This window comes from Gouania willdenowi, chromosome 18, assembly GCF_900634775.1.
Source record: "Gouania willdenowi chromosome 18, fGouWil2.1, whole genome shotgun sequence".
In the NCBI taxonomy this organism is placed as follows: Eukaryota; Metazoa; Chordata; class Actinopteri; order Blenniiformes; family Gobiesocidae; genus Gouania; species Gouania willdenowi.
Window position 1 is genome coordinate 13,693,077 of NC_041061.1, and position 20,407 is coordinate 13,713,483.

Sequence of the window (20,407 nt, forward strand, 5' to 3'; positions counted from 1 at the left end):
ACCTAGACCTGTTATAACTATAGGCTGCAATTTAAAACCACACATGACAAACAAAATTAAATTAAATAATATTCTCTTCAGGAATATTGCTGATAGTAGAAGATTAAATAATCCTTTTTTATACACACACACACACACACACACACATATATAATTTTAAATAACGACCAGAAAGATATAAAGTAGTTTTCTCAGGGTAAACGTTAACCTCGTCTCTTTTGTTTCCTAGACGATAATATGTCATAATTGTACTGTTTTATCGTTGTTCAGTTGTAATATTTCACTGTATATTTATCTAACCTCGCTGGAAAGGAAGTCTGTGAAAACAAATGGGGTCTCAAACAAGTCATTCTTTAAAGAGAGACTTGTTTGAATGCAAACAAAACAAACAGCTTAAGAACAAGAGTTTAACATGAACGTTCCAGTGATATTCCAGAAACAACACCTAGAACCTGCTAAAGCACATTTCAGAAAACACACCCTGTTAAAAAACTGTTCTTTGGGCTAAATGTAGAAGATGACATGTTAATCAATCAAACTGACCGTGATGACAAAGCACAGGATTTGGAAATGTGTTGCAGAAGAACAAAACACAGAAACTGTCACCATGATATTTAACACCAATGCAGAAAAGGGTTTTGATGAGAGGGGAAGGAAAAGACGAGAGGATATTTTAGTGACCTCGCGAAAGAGCTTGTTGCAGTGCCCTGCCCGAAACTATGAGGTAAAAACCAGCATAAAATAAACACACATTCTTTTCAATATCCCCACTCACTGTCTCTTTAGACGCGAGAGTTGCCACGGGAACTTACAAAGCACTCCGCAGCGTCATCCATGAAGCCCAGCTGGAAGCGCTGCTCGTCCTTAAAGGTCTCTGCCAAGGCGTGACGCAGGTTGTCAGAGGGCAGTGCGCGTTCTCGGCTCTGTTGGAACTGAGAGAAAATGCCCTGTAGAAAGGAAGAAAAATTTACAAAATGCACGTTACATTACTGAGCTTCAAAGATGCAATGCATGCACTGACATTTTACATGTTCCTATTAGTTTAAAGCAGGGTTTTACAACCTTGGGGTCGTGACCCTAAGGTTGAAAAGTCTAGTAATTATTAATTAAAATGATCTGGATCTATTGAGGCTACACGATTGATCGATATGAAATCAGAAGCAGAAATATCCCAGGGGGAAATTACTTCAATCGAAATTGGATTATTTATTTGAGGGGGATTTTGAAACAATAAATAAATCGGAAAAATCAATTTTCACATTTAATAATGTGTAATCACAGCAAGATTCTCTCTCCATTCACAAACTGTTGAAAAATGAGTTTCAAACACATGTTAAACATTTTTTAAATGTGTGAGGTTTTTCTCTAATTCTTTTTAAAAATGGTGAGAATGTTTTAAAGGGCCGGATTTGGCCCCCGGGCCTATACTTTCACTTTCTTGAATATAACCAATCATGTGCACTATTCCTAGCTACTCAATATTTGTAACACAGTATAATAAAAGTTGATGAAAAAACAAATTCGAAAGAAAAAATGTCTCTCGGGTGGCCAGAAATTTGTGATATAAAAATGGTCGTGAACCACTGGTTTAAAGCAAGTGAGCTCTTTGAGCAAATATTAGGTGGTAGAAATCCTGCAGCTTACCTTTAATGCACAGAAAATGCACGACTCTCCCTGGCAGAAGTGTCCAGGTAGTTGCCTCAAGCTGCGTCTAAAGATGTCCAGATGCCACAATACCTACACACGGACAAATACTGGATTAGCATCGATCCTCAACACTCGTTAGCAATCCTAGCTACATGTAGCTCTTTGAAGCATGTCATTATCTGAACTTGTGTACCAAGTTCACATTTCCCAATACTAAGCAATACAATAATTACAAATGTCACCTTTGCAAGTGCAAAAGGGTATGAAATACAATTCATTGAAATTTTTTAAACTTGCAAGAACAAGTAAATGGTAACTACTAATTGTAATTCATGTACCAATATCAAAAACAAGTGGTATGTTTATCAAACTGTGAAATTACATTTTTCAAATAAGTTTCATTTTTGCTTCTTCAACAGATTCTGAATTTGTTAAGTTCTTAAAAGGGTAACCACATACGTCTATTAGGGTGCCCAGTATGTTTTATGAAAATAAAGTGCAATCAACTTCCAAGTTAAAATGCATTGAGGAGTGAGGTTGTTTAACAAGGTCTGATGTGGTTCTCTGACACCTAGTGACTGGGCGTTTATGTGCTATCCATATGTTAGCGCAATTAAATGATTAAAAAAATCAATCTGGACATTTTTTGGATCGATACAATAATCGCGCAATATCGCAATATATCGCCGGATCATTTTTTTCCTTACACCCTTAGTTGACATAGTGGGATATTCTGTCCAACTGCATTTATTTTAGATAAAAAAGGTTTAAATTAATAAAAAAATATATTAGGCTGGGCAATATGGACCAAAACTCATATCTCGATATTTTTTCTCAAAATGGCGATATACAATATAAATCTCAATAATTTTAATTCAAATTAAGTCTGACATGAAAAGACAATTCTGAGTAAAATTTTCTGATGAAAAATTCCACACATGCACAATAATTAACAAGCAGCTGCACAATGTGACACTTAAGGCATTTTCTCCTCTAAGGGACAGCACATGTGAGAGTTCTGTAGTGTGGCTTGTTATGGGACAGGTTAGTTTTACCCTACTGATGATGTGTTGTTGCAATAGTAACACCCTCAGAAATCCATCTAACTGAGCTTTTCATGCTGTTCTGGGAAGTAATAAAGGCAGCAACTCCTAAAGCAAGTATTTTAATACAAAATAAGACAATATTATAATTTTCGTCAAAAGAGAAAGCTTGTTATATCAAAAATATCGATATATCACCCAGCCTTACGGTATATATGCACTCACTTTGATTTTTTTTTTTTTTTTTCTTTAAATTGCACTTACTAAATTACTTCTGTATTCAAAGTGTTAAAATAATATCAGGTGGTGCGACTATCTGGCCATGGCTTCTTTGAAATTACTCCAAATCTATTGAAATGTATTTCCTGCCTTATTTTAGTTATATTACAGTCCTGTATAAATATTTCTATATTTATTTTAATCATGACATTCATTGTAAACCTTGCCCGATGATGCCCATTTTAAGAAATATCATGCAGTGATGTCATTGACCGATGTATCAAACCAGAAAAAAGTCCTCAAATAGTTTAGGTTACTGACAAGAATTGTAAATCTAGCAACTTCAACAATGTGAACATCTTAAAAATGTGGACATTGAAGCATTCAGCTAAATTCTGCAAGGTCAAGGACAGCCAAGATGAGTAAGCAGCGCGACTTAGCCACAGAAACTAAAGCCGAGGGGTGCGATCATCTTTTGTCTCACCCACTGACTCAGCATCTCCCACAAATGACTTCCCTGTGAGACTGATGGCTTGAAGAACTAACTAACCACACTGCTGGTAACCCTCTGGTGCAAAACAACATTCAAGTACTTTCAGACAAGCAGACTCAGAGAGAGACTGTGCTTTGATTGTTCCACATATAATTCCCCATTAGGCTGGGCTAGGTCATTGAAGTCAGCTTCATGGATAAAACAGTGATTCTTACACCAGCAAGCTAGTGGGAATCTTCTGAGTATCGAGATCTAACCAAATATGAAAGATGCGGTTTGGATCTTATTCAAAGTCAACAGCTGTGTGCTTGTCATACTCCGTTTTATAAACTCAATTAGTTTATACTGTCTACTGTCTACTATATACTATAAGTATGGTTAGGAGGATTAGGTTGGTGACCATTCCCACTGAAGTATACTTCAGTTCCAAGTTTCCCAAGATTCATTTCGAACCTACAACGACAAAAACCTGTAGCACACTGAGACTAAATATGTCCATTGATTCACCACCTTTGAAAGTTCTGAAAACATTTTAAGTGACAAAATGACCAAGTATAATATCAACATGTGGTCATTTGATCCATAAAACTCACAGAAACACATTTTATGCCGACATTTCAGAGATTTTCGGAGACTTGCCATTGTGCTACTGACCAAACTTCCAGTTAACTTCAAAACAAGAGCCCTATTTACAAAACATTACAAAACTAATGGAAGACAAGAAGGTATGCTTTTGTTTTGAAAAGTGGATGGTTGAATTTTAGCTTGAAGTCGGTTCAAAGATTTTTATTTATTTATTTATTTGTTTATTTATTTATTCAGTTTATTTCCGACATGGTTGCATTCACAGAAGTTTTGTTATTCTTTTTTTTTTTTTTGTACATGCCGAAAAAGGAGACGAGAGAAGCAGCTTGCTTAGATGATTTTACGTTTCGCTCGCAATGCATCATGGGGCGGTTGAGTATGACAAGTGTATATAATCAGGTATTTCTCGCATACTCAATCTTTCCATCCCATCTAATGTGAATACACTACATACTAATATAGACGTTACACTTAGTATGAGTAGTACACAAGTACGGTACGCCATTTTGAACACAGCCAAAGTCTCTAAATTGGCCCTGAAATAGACTATAGTGAGCTGTTCGCTGATAGACTCCAGTGTACTACAACCCTCATCAGAATATTTAGGGAGAGAATATGAATATTATGTTGGTGAAAACAGGAGGGAACATTTTGACTCAGCAGGGAATAGATTAGTAGCCTTACCTGCACAGCACTGTTGAGGAAGCAGCTGTTCTGGCCCGGCTCGTTCAGCAGTCCTTTAGTCGGGGCCAGAGACATCATGCTCCCCGCAAGGTAAGATTTCCCCAGTTTGCCCCCTGGCTTCCTGAAGAAACTGGCCAATGCCATTGGATATTAGAGTTTGGCCTTTGATAGACAGGTGGGAAATTCAGATGATAGGAAATATCCCTGGGCCTCTGTAGGAGTGACTCCCAACAGTCCGAGGCTAAGTTATTCCACAAGCTGCAGATGATGCCCTGCTGCACATGGGCGACTAGTCCATTTCTGCAGATTACAGATTAAAAAAAAAAGTAGCCTTTTCGGTTTCCGCTATGACCTTGCCTTTCCAAAGAGGGGAAGAAAAAAAAAAAAAACAAAAAAAAACAGAAACTTGGGATAAACTAAGGATCACAATCCAAGTCTTTGTTGGGGGAAAACTTTGATAATCAGGGCTCTAATCACATTAACCACGGAGGAAGATGTCTCAGTCATCTTTGGAGCATTGATGGAAAAAAAAAACGTTACATTTGCTTCGGTGAGTCGTTTACAGTCATGTCCGGATGCTCTTGGGGACATTCAGCTGGAGCGAATCACCAACACAATGATACAATCCAGGCAGAATGGTAAAAATAGATCTGTGGAAATGGAAAAAAAAAAAAAAAGAGTGAGACTGGATTAAACTTTCATGGCTTTTTTTTCCATATATATATATATATTTTTTTAATGGTAGTTCTTCTTGTAGACTTACAAGTTTCTACTTGTATTCCACAGTCTTGTCATTATAAAATGGGAGAATGCACGTGTGTTTTATTTTTCCACATCATTCTCTTGCTACAAATACAAATAGTGTATTTTCTTGCAACAAATAGTGAAACTCATTGCCACAGCTTAAAAATTTACTTATAAATACCCTTTGTTCAATAGGTGAGTGAAACTAAATGGAGCCTGAACTCAGGTTGCACATTAACATCATAGCCATATAATAGAATAAAAATCAGAATAGAACTCCAAAAAAAGAGAGGGAGAGCATATTAGACTTAGAAGAAAAAAAACATACTGGTATTCAGAGTCAGAATGAGAAATACTTTGTTCCAGGGGCTTGAGAAATATTATAAATAAAAAGAAGAAACACTAAACAAAAAAAACAAAAAAAATACAATTAATTAAAAAAGGATTAAATACAAATGCACACATTACAGTAGAATAATAATAATACAAATATACAAATAAATACAAAAAATAAACAATGGAACAACAAAAATACACAAAAAAAAAAAAAAAAAAAAAACAAACAAATGGAGAAATACACAAAAGAACAAAAATCCACAAACATACTGTGCATACCAAAAGATCACACCAAACAACCCAGAAAGACATCTATAATTACTGAAAAATACACAAAAGAACAACAAAATTACCTAGGACAACCATATACACAAAACTAGTCAAAAAAATTACTTTGTTTATAGAGGCATGAGAAATATTATAAATGAAAAGAAGAAACACTAAACAAAAAAAATTAAGAAATGGAAAAAGAAAATGTACATAATGAATAAGGATTAAATGCAAATGCACACACCACAGTATAATAATAATAATACAAATACAATACAGATATATTTAAAAAACTATGAACTAAATATTAAATCAGTTACTTTAGACTTTAGAGTTTTCCAGTGAGTTTCCGAAGAACGTAAAACCAAAAATGAATTATTTCTAACATGAGCTGAATATCAGAGCTCTCTACTATAATGGTGTAGTCCAGTTCCTAAAAGCTCCAATAACACTGAACAACAGCAGCTCCTGCAGTAATAATAATAGCATGTGCAATAATGACAAGTAAACAGACACTGAAGAGATTTGAAGATTAGATGACAATGTTGATTAAGGCAGTGGATGCCAATGCATATTTTTGCCAAATAAAGTGTTAATATACATATTATATTTATATTTTGATATGCTTATTAGGATTGTCCTCACCCATCATATAATACTAGAAAGAAAAAAAGACTTTCTAAGGACTTCTTTAAGAGTGTTAACAATAGAACAGAGTCACTCTCGCACTGAAAAACCTCAGGAGGGATGCAACACCCTATTTCATCCCCTGAAACCTAAGAATAACAAACCCTAAACATATTGTTGATCAGATTAAAGACAAAATAAACTGCCCTACATTGCTGCACAATGAAACTCCCCACTTGTGCCAGACTCTGGTGCCACAAAGAGTTTCAGCTCAGACCTGTTGAACAACTTCTACACCATTCAGGTATTTTTGGAATCCCATGTGGAGGACAAGGCTGTAAACATGTTTAGTTTAACCTTACGGTTTAGTATTTAAGTGTAGCGCCGTCAAAAATGCACAGTTCAGCCTAACAAGCTCCGAATGCTCACGCCCCTAGACACTTGCAACCATAGCGACTGAATTCCCCCAAGCAAACGCCAGAGTTTGTGGATTTGTTTTGAGGCTGAAGTGGGAAACCATTTGATGCAAATGTAAAACCCACCTTCACCAATGAGAATGCATGTAGAAATACTAAATAGAACATATTTTTCTCTAAAAATGGCGATATACAATCAATCATTTTAATTCAAATAAAGGCTTTCTTGCCAGAGAGAGAATTCTGGGTTAAATTTGCTGATGCAAAAACACCACACAGGTTAAATAAATAACATCCCGGTGCTTTAAGATTGGTATAAAAAAATAACTTGTGCATGTATCACAAACATGGGCAACTAGCGGCCCCAAAAGTAAATGCACAAAATGACAGCAATAAATACACAAAACTACAACAAAAACACAAATTAACAGAGAAATAAACAAAAGAAAAACACAATACTTAAATTAGCGGTCGACCAATATATCGGGCCGATACATGGACTTTTTTCAAGATCGAGGATTGAATCTCAATGTACTGCCCATCCCTATGTATAACAAAATTTAAATCTACTGTATGTCACATTTATTTCATTCAAAAGAAAGAAAAACAACATTAACACTCTTATTAACTCTAATAGAGTTTGTCCATGACATTATAGCACAATTAGTTTGGGCTAAGATGAACCCTAATGCACAGCCCTGACCATTTATAGGAATAGAATTCAGTAGAATTTAATAGAAGTCCCACTCCATCCATTTACCAGCAGAGCAAACAGTGTCACATGGCCCACTGACGGTAAGCCCTGCAGGCTTTGCATGGTGACACTGCTGACAACAGCTAGAGTAAATATGGCTCTGCCTTTCAGGTTCCACACTGATTTCATTGCATTACATTGGTTCATCTGAAAAACTGCCAACCTCAGTTATGTTCCACTAACCTTCTGTTTGAGCTGAACAAGCACACGCTGCCAACTGTGGGAGGATAAGACGAGTTGAAAGATGATGCTGTGTTAAATGCATTTTTTGGAGCACAACAATGTGAAGCTATGAACAATTCTCTATGCAAAAAAAAAAAAAAAACAACTACTTAAAATCTCTCAGGGATCAGGAAGTCTGCATGTACTGTAGTGTGTTTAAGAAATGAACTGGCTAAACTGCAATCCACAAAAGGTTAAAGAACATGACCAAGAAGTGTGAAAAACTCAGAGTGACTCTGCAAAACTTAGTTCTGTTGACTTTCTGAATAAAGTATGAGAAAGAATCCAACAAACTAAAAACTTACAATTTGTAATCATTGCCAACAACAGTCGTCTTTTGATACGATCCTTTTTGTTTATAAAGCTAACAGGAGAATGTCACTCCGTTGCCTGGCAGCAATGTTCTTCGGAAGCCAACTTTACGTCATCGCCTAATGTAATCCAAGACTGCTCTCCACACCCTTCTGTGCTAGACTGGGTCGCTAATTACAAGTTTATACTATCAGGTGCGATAAAACAGAAACAGTTGATATCTGGTGTGAGACAAGAACAAAATAATAGGTCATATGTATCTGCAGACAAAATATATAAACAGTCAAATCAATATGATTACATATAATGTGCCCTATCACATGCTCTAAGGGTCTAAGTGGAAAGTAAAGCAACCAAATTAACAAATTCATCAATGACGAACCAGTATGAGGATTTTCACCACGTGATGTTTCATAAAATGGGCGTTTCCATGAATATTTTGATGAAAATAAAACTAGAAATACTTATAAATATTATGCAGCACTACAAAACACTTAGGCCATCATACCAAATAAAGCAGAAAATAAATGTAAATAGATTTGGAGTAGTTTTAAAGATGTTTACAAAACACTATTCGATATTTTAATTGACACTTGGACAGAATAAATTACAGATAGGTAGCGTCATGTTTTTTTCTGAAAGTTCAAATTGAGTGTATATATAAGAGAGGCATATTCATGGTATGTTTGAATGCATTTAAACCTCTTTAACTGAAATAAATCAAGTTGGACAGAAAATGTGGGTGTCACACAAGGTCATTGACCTAAATATAAATAAGCTACAGAAATTCTACATTTTAGCATTAAGAAAAATGACCAACTTTCATTAACCACAATGTTATTCTAATAGTTAATAGATAGATTATAGTTAATTCCAAAACATGGATTTCTATTGTGTGTTTTCTATGCAATCAAAAGTGTACCTTTGAAAAACAAATTGAAGATAAACGATATATGACCTTTATCTTTTAAACTGCTATAAAGGACTTCTTGATATCTTAGTTGCCAGTCTTCATTTTTTATTCCCATTTACTTAAAAAAATATTTCGGGTATAGCTTTAATTACACATATAACCGTCTATTAATCAGTAGATACATTGACATCCCTCTTTTATGCCTGCAAATTAAAAACCTCACAATGGATTTTTATTTTATCACACTTTTGTGGCAAGTGCGGGAAAATAACTTTCATTTTATTTATTTATTTTAAATTAAAAGTGACCAAAAATCCAAATCACATCCATAAAATTTGTTACTCTTTATAAGTTCCTAATGATACACTTCAAAAAAAGTGAGGCCGGCCAAAAGCTGGGTTAGGAACGGCTTGTAGCAGATCAGCCAACAAACAAGGATCTCAAAGCAGACTTTTGTTTTGCTATATGACATATATATATCATCGGGCTGTCTTCTTCTCATAATTAATGCTGATATGTCAGGCTCATAGCAGTTTTAGTGGAATAGTTCTGGCCTAAAGTCTTGGTGGTATGGTCTGGGTCAATCAAATGAGAAATATCTAGTAGCCATGGTCCCTTTTTTGCCTTAAGCTTGAAACACTGAACACTAAAGATAAACTGCAGACTCTTATCTAAACATCATGGAATCTAGTAAAGATTGAAGGAATTTGGGTGGCATAACTTAAAGCTGATATCCGGAGTTCCTCAGAGGATCTTGATGTCCCGCCCTCAACAGCTCCACTTCATCCCACTGCCTCTGCAATCTACCAGAAGCCACGCCTCTACTTTTCTGCACATGCATCGCAGAACATAACAAGGTTGTATCAGGTCACAATGATATAGGTCTATGGTTCAGGTAAGAGCCAAAATCATGTTTACCTGTTTGCTGTTGTGACGCGCGGCCTTGTTTCCGTGCACAGTTCCGCATTCACTTTGATTGACAGACTCAAAAACAGGAAGTCAAAGCCTATTGGCTGGGCGCACTCAGCAATCATTTCCAACTTAATATGTAATATACACATGTAAGTGTAAGTAGAATTTTTAGAAACGAACGGGTGATCCTCCCAATTATTAATTATTGGAGACAAACTATTAAAATAGCCATTCTACTGGATTGTAATGCTGCACATATAAGATAAACAGAAGAAGTACTGTAATTTGACTTTTTCTCTGCCCAGCAGGAAGCCCAGTCCTCCTCTATATACAAAAGCTGGCTGAGATTCATCCAGGAATGACTCACAGCCCCTTTTTCCCCTTTGTCATGAAGAAAATGTGAAAGCTCTGCACCTTGATGCAGTCTTCCAAAGAGTGTAGAGTGCATCACCCGCTTTGACAAGCATTGATGATCAGTAAAATGCGAGCACACTTGGTTTAAAAGCCTGGGGAGTTTGACACTATAATTTATCTATTAGCAATCCATTGATGGATGGCCTCATTAAGACTGATTCGATTGATTCCCTCTATAGGCTGAAGCCAAGAGTTGCTGATGAATCAGTCCGTGCTAAAATGAGTCATACTAATTGAATGTCTTTTAATTGCGAGAATAGAAACATGTCACAGGAACACAGAGGAGAATGAAGACGTATCGATGTTCACACATAGTCCTCCTAAATCATATCAATGTCTTTAAGAAGCTAAATGTTTTAACTGCTTTAAAGACTTTTAAATATTTCTCAATCCATTTATTTCCTGAAGGAATGTGGCTCACTTAGCGGCAAGAATTCAAAAGTAAGGTAAAAGAGCAGATCTAACTTTCTGGGCTACATGTTTTTTGAAAACTCTAGATTAAAGGGATTCTCCACCGTTTTTACAAATGTGACCTAAAACCTTTGAAATGCACTTATTATAAGATCTATGCCTAACAAAATTAAAAATGAGGACTAGTATACAGTTTTAGAACCTGTGTTGCGCCTTCTGAAATCGCGTGATTGATGATGTCACAAGCCCCCATTTGCCTGTAAACATCCCATTGTTTCTTATTGGACTGTTGAAGGACCCTGACTGAAAAGGACTTTCATCCTCAGGGTTTGTGTTTTTTTCAACAGTCTGTGATTACCCACTTAACCTCAGCCATCAGAGTGTCAGCCTCACACTGTTTAAGGGGAAGTAAAGGTCCCTGAGGAGAGCTCTTCTTCTCTGCTTCATTGTCTACGACTGCGGTCACAGATTTTTTTGGGTCACAACTGTTTTATCCTCTTTCAGTAAACAAAACAGGTTTACATTTACATCTTTAACTTTTCCTAATTATCTAGAGTACCTGTGTCAAACTCAAGGCACGGGGGCCAAAATACGGCCCTTTAGACCAATTTGGCCCACAAGAGAAAGTAAAAATGACAGAGAAAACATGAATTGTTGCATAAATTACCAAATATTTAGGCTGTAGCTATCTTTGTCCCTCCAAATACACCAATTTAATTAAAAGACAATATTTGCTGGGGCTTTTGTGCCTATATCACCCGACTGCAGTCTTACTTGATTGTAATTTTTTCTGAATTCCAGCAATTTCCCCACAAAACTCTTCTAAAATTGGTCACAAAATCAAGGATATTTGAAGTGTTGATCTTGCAGGGACTGATATCTGTCTCTTATTACTTGGATATTGTCAGCGTCTTATAAACTTTATAAATCAGTTATACATGGAAAGGAAAACTAGGGCACAGTACTGTTAAAATTGCACTTTATTTCTCCCCAACTAATCTGCAGCCCACTTGAGCTCAAACTGCACTGAATTTGGCCCCTGAGCAAAAATGAGTTTGGCACCCCTGATTTAGAGCAACCAAAAGCAGCACAAGTTTGTCACTTTGACTGAAAAAGCTGCTAAATGATCTAAAAAGCAGGCTGAAAGTTTCACTCCAATAGGAAACAATGGGATATTTACAGGAAAATGGGCCTTAAAACGTCATCAATCACATGATTACAAGACAGTGGAACACAGTCTCTGAAACTGTAAAGTAGTCGCAATTTTAAAAGTTAAAAAAATGTAAATGGTGCAAAATAATGTGTTTTGTTAGGCATAGATCTTCTAATAAGAAGATTTCAAAGGTTTTAGGCCACATTTGTAAAAAAAAAAAAAAAAAAATAGTGGAGGATTCCTTTAAAAATATCTACACAACAAGCAAGACTACGACCTTACAGGTCACAACAACAACAACAACAACTGTGTTCCTTTGAGGCTCCAACGGTCGACTGTAAGGAACAATTTCAATAATTCATTGAAACAAAAGAGCAACCCGCTACTCAGAGGTCATTTAAACTAAGTCTGTGTGAGAAGACGGGAGCAGGAATCCACAGAGGCCCAAGTTTCTGTGAAATCTCTCGAAGCATGCAGATTTCCTCGTACATACCACAAATAAGTGACTAAATACATGAAACCTCTAAACTGAACCGTGGAGTGAAACAGTAAACAGAGTGTTTGTTTATGGTGGATTGTGTCTTTGTGCTAGAAATGCAATAGTCTGGCCTTCCATCCAGGCCAGGCCGTATCCTGTGGTTTGTCCGATGTCGGGTTCCACTGCCCCTGGACTCTGATAAGATATTAAAGGGGTGGATTACAATATTATGTATTAACTGAACATATTTTAAACTTCTGGCTTTCTTAGAAAAGTTTTTGATGTTTTCTTTTTTTGTAACACGTACTTTTAAACTAACTCCCATTATTTTTGAAGTGTCAAACGTATTACATATGTAATCTTAGCTTTTTAATCTCACACAGCTTTTTTTGTAACTAGGAATATATATATATATATGTGTCTAAATGTCTAAACACTGAGTGAATGAAAAATGTCTGTTTCACATTCAAACCTTTATTTTTTTTGCCTGTTTGTGGTCTATTTGTACCATGAAAAACTGCTGGGGTGGTTTTGAGATGCAAGCTGAGGAGAAAAACTAAAAGAAAAAATTCTCCTAATGAATGCAGTAAAAACAGCTGAGTAAGGTAACAGGCTGTGTTGTGTTTGAGGTTATGCAAGGTAGTTTCTAAACAAGATGCACTTTTTGGGAAGCTTTTTGCTTTACTCTATTAGTGTAGGGCTGGGTAAAATAAAATAATTGGTCAATTAAAATTGAATTTCCATTGAAGGGCAATTGAATGTCTTTTCTACATCTTTTCTTTGTTTGCTTGTTTGCATTGTTTTTCTTAATATCTCGATTACAGTATTTATTTGTATTGCCCATTTAGTTTATTTTATTGGATTTTGCATTTGTTAATGGTGAAGAATGGGGGTAGGACTTCACAAGCAAAGGATTCTTCCTATCCCTTGTCAAATGAGTTAAAGGTGTATTATATCTAAATTTATATTTACATTATATTTACCTTTTTTATTTTACAGAGATTTCTGTTGAGATGCTTTGTTATTCGTTTGTCGTTCAAAAAATAAAATATATATATATATATATATATATATATATATATATATATATATATTATTTTTTTTTAAATACCATGTGAGGTGGGCTTAATTCTTAATTAAGAATTAATACTGCACAAAGTTAGGTTAGAGTTAGTATTGACTATTTACAACATTAGTTCTCAGAAAACATCTTCTTGACAGTATATACGCGCCAAAAATCAAAGCTTTCCGAGAATATACCATTCTCTGTGATTATATTTGGATACAGGTGAAAATATTTGATTTCAGCCATGTTACTTTTTAAGAAACCTGTCTCATATACTACAATAGGATAGAATAAAGTTTATTGTCATATGTACATGTGAAAAAAAGAACAGGTACAACGCAATTCTTGTGCATGTCCTTGAGTTAGAGTCAGATTGAAAAAAGAAATGTCAAACAACAACAAATCAGCCAAGACAGTATTAATAAAGGTGCAAAAATAAAAAAGAGCAGAAGTATACTCAACAAAAAGATATTTAAATAAATATAACTTAAGTTTAATTTACATATAGGAGAGCGTGAGGTAAATCGCCCAGCATGGGGGATTCATTTTTCAGTTTTTTCTCAATGGGAGAGTGCTGAGGTATCTGCCCTCTTTAATGTCCTGTGCCACGAGGCTGAAAGCAGCTGCGAGTTACTTTAGATTAGGTTACATTCTTTCTTCTGGTCTTCAATTTTCAAACTATCCATGTTATTAACACTGATTTTTTTTTTTTTTTTTAAATCAATCCTTAGTTTACTTTAATTTTTGTGTTTCTATGTTGTGTGTATTTCAGTTAATGTTATTATGTATTAGGGGTGTGTATTGCCTGGCATCTGGCAATACCATTCGTATCTCGATACATCGGTCACAATGCTATACGATATATCCCGATATTAAAGTATATGGCGATTATTGCGATTTTTTTATATATATATATATATATATATATATATATATATATGACTTAAGAAACAACTAATGTGTAAATGTGTACACCTTCATGAGAACAATATACTGTATATATCGCCAAAACAATTTTTTTCAACACCCCTATTATGTATTATTTATGTATGCTTTGGTTATTGTGTTTTATTTTGGTTGTATTTTCTTTGTTGTGTAAATGTTGTTTGTACATCCTATCTAATCTGTTGTATTTGGGTACTGTCATATACAGTAGTCAGATGTAGACCCCATGAAGAATAGCTACTGTTTTCACAATATAATTAATGGGGATTTAATGAAAAACAAAAAAACAAAGGTCCAAATCAACCATTTTCTGTCGTCCCAACACAAAAAGCCTTAACAATAATGGGAAAGTGCAATAAAACGAGACCCTGGCCTATACATCACCCCCCAAAAACAACAAGTGGGACTCGACTAATATCCACCCGGTGACCCAACACGCCACAGGCATGTTTAAAGCATTCGGACAACAATGCGGAGGTCATTTCCTCCCTACGAGGGCTTCCTGTTCAAAGCCTTTCCACTTCTCAGCTCATGTTCACCGTGTTGAAACCTGTGACACTGACTGAACAAGTCCCCCACACCTCCCTGAGTCACCCATTATGTTGTGCAGCATCCAGGAGAGGAAATGGGAACAACAAAGGAAGAGGTTCAGTTCCAGGTCCCACAATGAAAGTCACTACAGGGAAATATAACATCCTCCTCATTGATTTCCATCTTTTTTACAGTCCCTGTCTTTCAAAATAAAGGTATTCCTCACTACTAACTTTTGTCTCAATCAAAGACCTATTGTGACACAGCACAAACAGCATGGTTGCCAAAGACGCGAGAGGTGGAAAGGTGTCTAAACTGGTTCTTCAGCATGCCTCCCTATGGATTTTTACCACCTCAGTCCTTAAGGAGATGATGTTGCAAGCAAACATCAGCATAATGGGAGTGTGTGTACATGATGATCTCACTGCGTCATCATCGACTGTGCTGAGGGGTGGATAAGTCGGCTGCTCAGGGGGTCCCGTCATGGGGCTGAACGAAAACACGGGGGGAAAACACTGGGTACGAAATGAGAGGACCTGCAGAAAGACACGTAGGAGCTCCTAATGCTGCTTACTAGAACATGGGATGACACGTAGCAAAGGGCTGCAGGTTTATTTATCCTGGCAGAGTGTCAGTGACAAAGAAAAGTCCAAGTCTGGGGAAATGTTTAGATTTAGTATAAAATATAATACACATTTGTTGATCCCCAGATTAGAAATTCACATTTGCAGCAACAGAATATAAGAGCAGAGAGTAAGAACAAAAATAAAAACTAATAATGCAAAATGTAGGACATACATAAATTAGGGGAAAAAAAACAAAAAAACATCAGCAACAGCATAAAAAATATCAACAAATGTGCAATATTTATAATAGTTGTTTCTCCCCGCTGTAGCTGATGCATGTTCATATGTTGTTTTTTTTCTTTTTTTTTAAGAATTTCATGTTTTCAAGAGGACTATTGTAATTTGCACTATATAAATAAAGTTGCATTGAAATTGAATTAGTTGTAACGTATACAATTGAAAATATTTACAATGGGTTTTCTCCAAAACAAAAGGTTATATTAAAAGGAAAAATAATATGAATCAGTTGCACTTAAAAACAAGCCTCCATAAAACTTAAAAAGCATGTAAAAAGCTTATCTTGTTTTGTTTTTGTACTTATATTTACTATTTTGACAATTGTTTCTGTCTGTTTGCAACCAAAACAAGAGGTCAACATTACCTTTATACACAAGGTGGTCAATGTAATTGTAAATAAACAAATACATGTGATTATTGGTACTCGTATTAAACTACTAAATTAAATCACTTATCAATGTTTCATACCATTTATCATGGCAGTGACAATAAAAAAAATGAGAAAATCTGTAGATATCTATAACAAAACATGTTTCAAAGGGGAATTAGTTGCAACATATACAACTGAAGATATAAATAGCATTTACATTTATCTGTTTACATGGGAATCTAAACTGAATTGCGAAATTGTATTGACAATTTTGTTTCTGATGATATTCTGTTTACATGTTCAAAATATATAAATAAAAATATAAAAATAATTTAACCTTCTTACAAACAAAAGGGCAGTATTAAAAGGATAGTTTATATATATATTACACTTAAAAACAAGCCGAAAGTGTGTGACTTTGATTCAGACTATGAATGTAACATTTTGACATTGTTGCTGATTTCAAAACAAGAGTTCAACATTTCCTCATACACACGGTTGTCAATGTCAATGTGGTTGTAAACAAATAAATACAATTTATTTAAAAAAATACGTGTAATTATTAGTATTATTAAACTTATCAATATGTTATAGAATTTATTAGGTAATGACATATAACCTTGGTCCTGTCGAAGCATAGCACTTTATTTTGTTGTCTTCGTTGCCACATGCTAACACCACATTAGCATTTTCTGTAATTTTACACGTGTATTTACTCTATACATGCTTTTACCTACGATTCATAAACTGTTGAGTAAATTGTGTAGCTTGAGAGATACATTATGATTATTATTAGTATTGTTATTATTGCTAAATGTACTTATTATTATTATTATTATTATTATTATTATTATTATTATAAGGTAACCGGACGTCAGGCCTGCCTTGTTTCCGCTTTACCTGAGTTTCAGGTACAGCCACATTTCCGCCTCGCGCAGGTTGGAAAAAAAAAAAAAAACAAAGTTTAAAAAGCCGCTCGTTTCATTAAACAGTAAACACACACTCACCTGCGTCTGTCGCGTGGTTATATCCTCCTCAAAACGTGGTGTGAAGTTGAGTTTTGGTTGAGTTTGAACGGCAGAAAGGACAAGAAAACACCTCCGAGTGTGTGAAAGAGTCACAGACAGTGGAGGCTCCAGACGCCCAAAGTTCCCTCACAGTCACTGCTTGCTTTCTTTCCGTCTTTCTCTCCTTGTGTTCCCGTTCTCACACACCGCTACAGTGTGTGTGTGTGAGTGTGTTCCTGTTCCCAGGAGGCAGTGCTGTGGTCTGGTCTCTCTCGGTCTAGTCCCGGGCACCTGAAATACTGGATTAGAGCCGTTTCCAGAGCCAACATGTGAAACCCCGCCCCTTTCTTCACCGCTGTATTTACTGCAGTCAGTCTGCTGAGCTACTGTATAGTATACAGCACAGGCACCGCCACACACACACACACACACACACACATGCTGTCTGCTCTTTTCAGCCCCACTGCTGCAAACCTGTCTCACATGCATGTCTAAAATATGTCTGCAATCTGTCTACCTCTCAACAAGTTGACAACTCACTTAAAAACTATATTACAAAGTCTCTGATGAAGAAAATTATTAATTTTCACGCTTTTTCAGTGTCCGAATGGGACACAATCTTATTTTCACATTTATTAATTAGGCTACAGAAAAGAAAAAGTAAATATCTCCTATTTTATGTCACATTTTTAAGATTATTTATTGTAATAAAAAAAAAAAAAAAAAAAAAAGGAAAAATGTAAAATATACACCGTACTCATTTAAAACATGAATAAATAAAATAATGTAAAAATAACACAAACTCTCACACAGACATTCTACACATCGTCACCCCAACCAAAAGTGCATAAGTTTCTTTTTTCACATTTTCTATTTATTTTTTATCTATTTATTTTTTTAGATTCTATACCTCGTTCAATTTTTTATAACTTTTTCATTTAATTGTTTTCATTTAGATTTTTTTTTCAATTCATTATTTATCTTTTTTATTAATTATTATTATTATTATTATTATTATTATTATTATTATTATGTATATAATGTACAAGTTTGTAAGTTAGGTATACAATGATTTAATGCGTAAATCAATTGTTTTTCAAATATTTTTTTTCATTTAATTGGTTTAATTCATTCATTTTTATTTATTTTATTTTAATTTAAAAAGTGATATACCAACATTTGCGAGTTAAACATGAGATCTCAAAATGGCCAAAAAGTGACTTGAGTCACTATCCATACATAGTATATTGCACACAGTCAAAACTATGATATCTTAAAAAAAAAAAAAAAAAAAAAAAACACCAATATTTAAAATTAAATTTGCTGAGAATTTATGGAATTAACTTAATGAACTCACCACCAAAAAGAAAATGATCTGTGGGGAATGTATTTTCCTTTCCCAAGACCCCAATATCAGACCATACCAGTAGTTACTGTAGTGAATAATAAAAAAAGCTTTATTTAGATTTTTTTTATTAAATCCAGAGGCTGAACATCTGATAGTGAAAATAGAACTTTTTTTTGCATTTGGTATCTGTAGGAAAATCATTCTAAAGAACTTATAAGATTTTCACATTAGCTTGTTTTTTTTTTTTTTTTTAAGTTGCACAAACAGCAGATAAAGGGAATGAAAGATTGTTTAAGTAAACATCATGATTTGTGCTTGTCCTCGATCTTAATTTAAGTAAAAAGGACTTTCATTGCCTTAGTGCACCTTGCCAATTGAGACAGTTTATTGCGCCCAACTTTGTGAGCACTGTGGGCAAAACGCTGGGGAGAATCCTGACCTTTAGGATGAACTTGAGCAGAGAATGTGAGACGAGCTTTTTAGTGCCTGACCTCACAAAGTGCTTCTGGGAGGATGGGCCGAAATTCCCATCAGTACGCTCCCTAATTTTTTCAGAAAGCAGTCTCGGAGGAGTTAAAGTTGTTACAGCTGCAAAAGATGGGTCAACTATACTCCGCATTAAACCACAAACACGTAGCTGAAGATTTCTTATCAACACTTTATATGTTGAGCCCTTTTTTTTTTTTTTTTTTTTTTTTTAATTTATTTTATCATTTTATATCCCTGACAATGTGTCACTAATTTTCACTCTGATTCAGATCAAATGGTAGTGGATGAAAGTCATGTAAGGGCTGGTGTTACCCAAACACCATCTGCCTCATCCTGTTACATAAAGACAGTGTACAATTAAAGCTGTTTTTTTTTTTTTTTTTTTTTTTTTTTTTTTAAATGTGTCATCCCTCTCTTACACTTCATGGCTCAAGCACACTGTATTTTTAGAGCAATCCCAATAATTAAAAAAGATCATTTGGATTGATTCCAGAGAAGAGAGTGGACTATCTATTGGATATATTAATTCAGTGTTAATATTTCATTGGAAAGGTCAATAATTCACTTTGTATACAGTCTAATGTTCATATTTTTTTTTTTTTTCGAAGTTGTGGTTTCAAAAAAAAAAAGAAGAAAAGAAAAAGTACAAAACATCAATCACTCATTATAACCCAGGAAACTAGAGTGTGCACCATAAGGTCACCATGTATCAGCGTGATCCAGCATTTCCCCAGGAAGCACTTGAAAAGGCCTTTTGAAGAGACAGAGACGTTCCCCATGTACTTATTTCCTCTAGGGTACAATCCATGCTTCCTCTGAAGAGAAAATGCAGAATTATGAGGACAGTGTTGATAATTCATTTCTTTTTATTTAAAAAATGCATGTTTTAATCTAACCCACTGGTTCCCAAACGTTACACAGTCTTGTACCCCTTTAGACATTCAACCTGAAGCCATGTACCCCCTACTCTTGCACACTTAAAAACATAATAACGTAACGTCATATACAATGTAGCCCTACAGTAAAATTTGGTCCTGAATTTTATCGATGCTGTTGAGGAATAACAATAAAAAAGAATCATAATTTTTAAGCAATGCTGAAACTATGAAATAAAAGTCACTACAACTTTAATGAGAAGGATGAGGTTGAAAGGAT

General features: G+C 35.0%; 1 protein-coding gene across 3 annotated transcripts in view; it reads right to left on the reverse strand.

Annotated features, from left to right (window-relative positions):
- The window catches only part of usp53a (ubiquitin specific peptidase 53a), a 45,322-nt gene extending 27,565 nt beyond the window's left edge, over positions 1-17,757 (reverse strand). For 2 of the 3 annotated variants that reach the window (XM_028474565.1, XM_028474563.1), the window contains exons 1-4: positions 17,416-17,757; positions 4,672-5,321; positions 1,645-1,737; positions 813-947 (exon numbers count right to left, since the gene is read on the reverse strand). In XM_028474565.1, coding sequence (XP_028330366.1) covers positions 813-947; positions 1,645-1,737; positions 4,672-4,815 — 372 coding nt within the window. In that variant the 5' untranslated portion in view covers positions 4,816-5,321; positions 17,416-17,757. Of the gene's footprint in view, positions 1-812; positions 948-1,644; positions 1,738-4,671; positions 5,322-17,308; positions 17,363-17,415 lie in introns of those variants that run through there. The other variant, XM_028474564.1, reaches the window with a different exon arrangement.
- Positions 17,758-20,407: the final 2,650 nt, after the last annotated feature.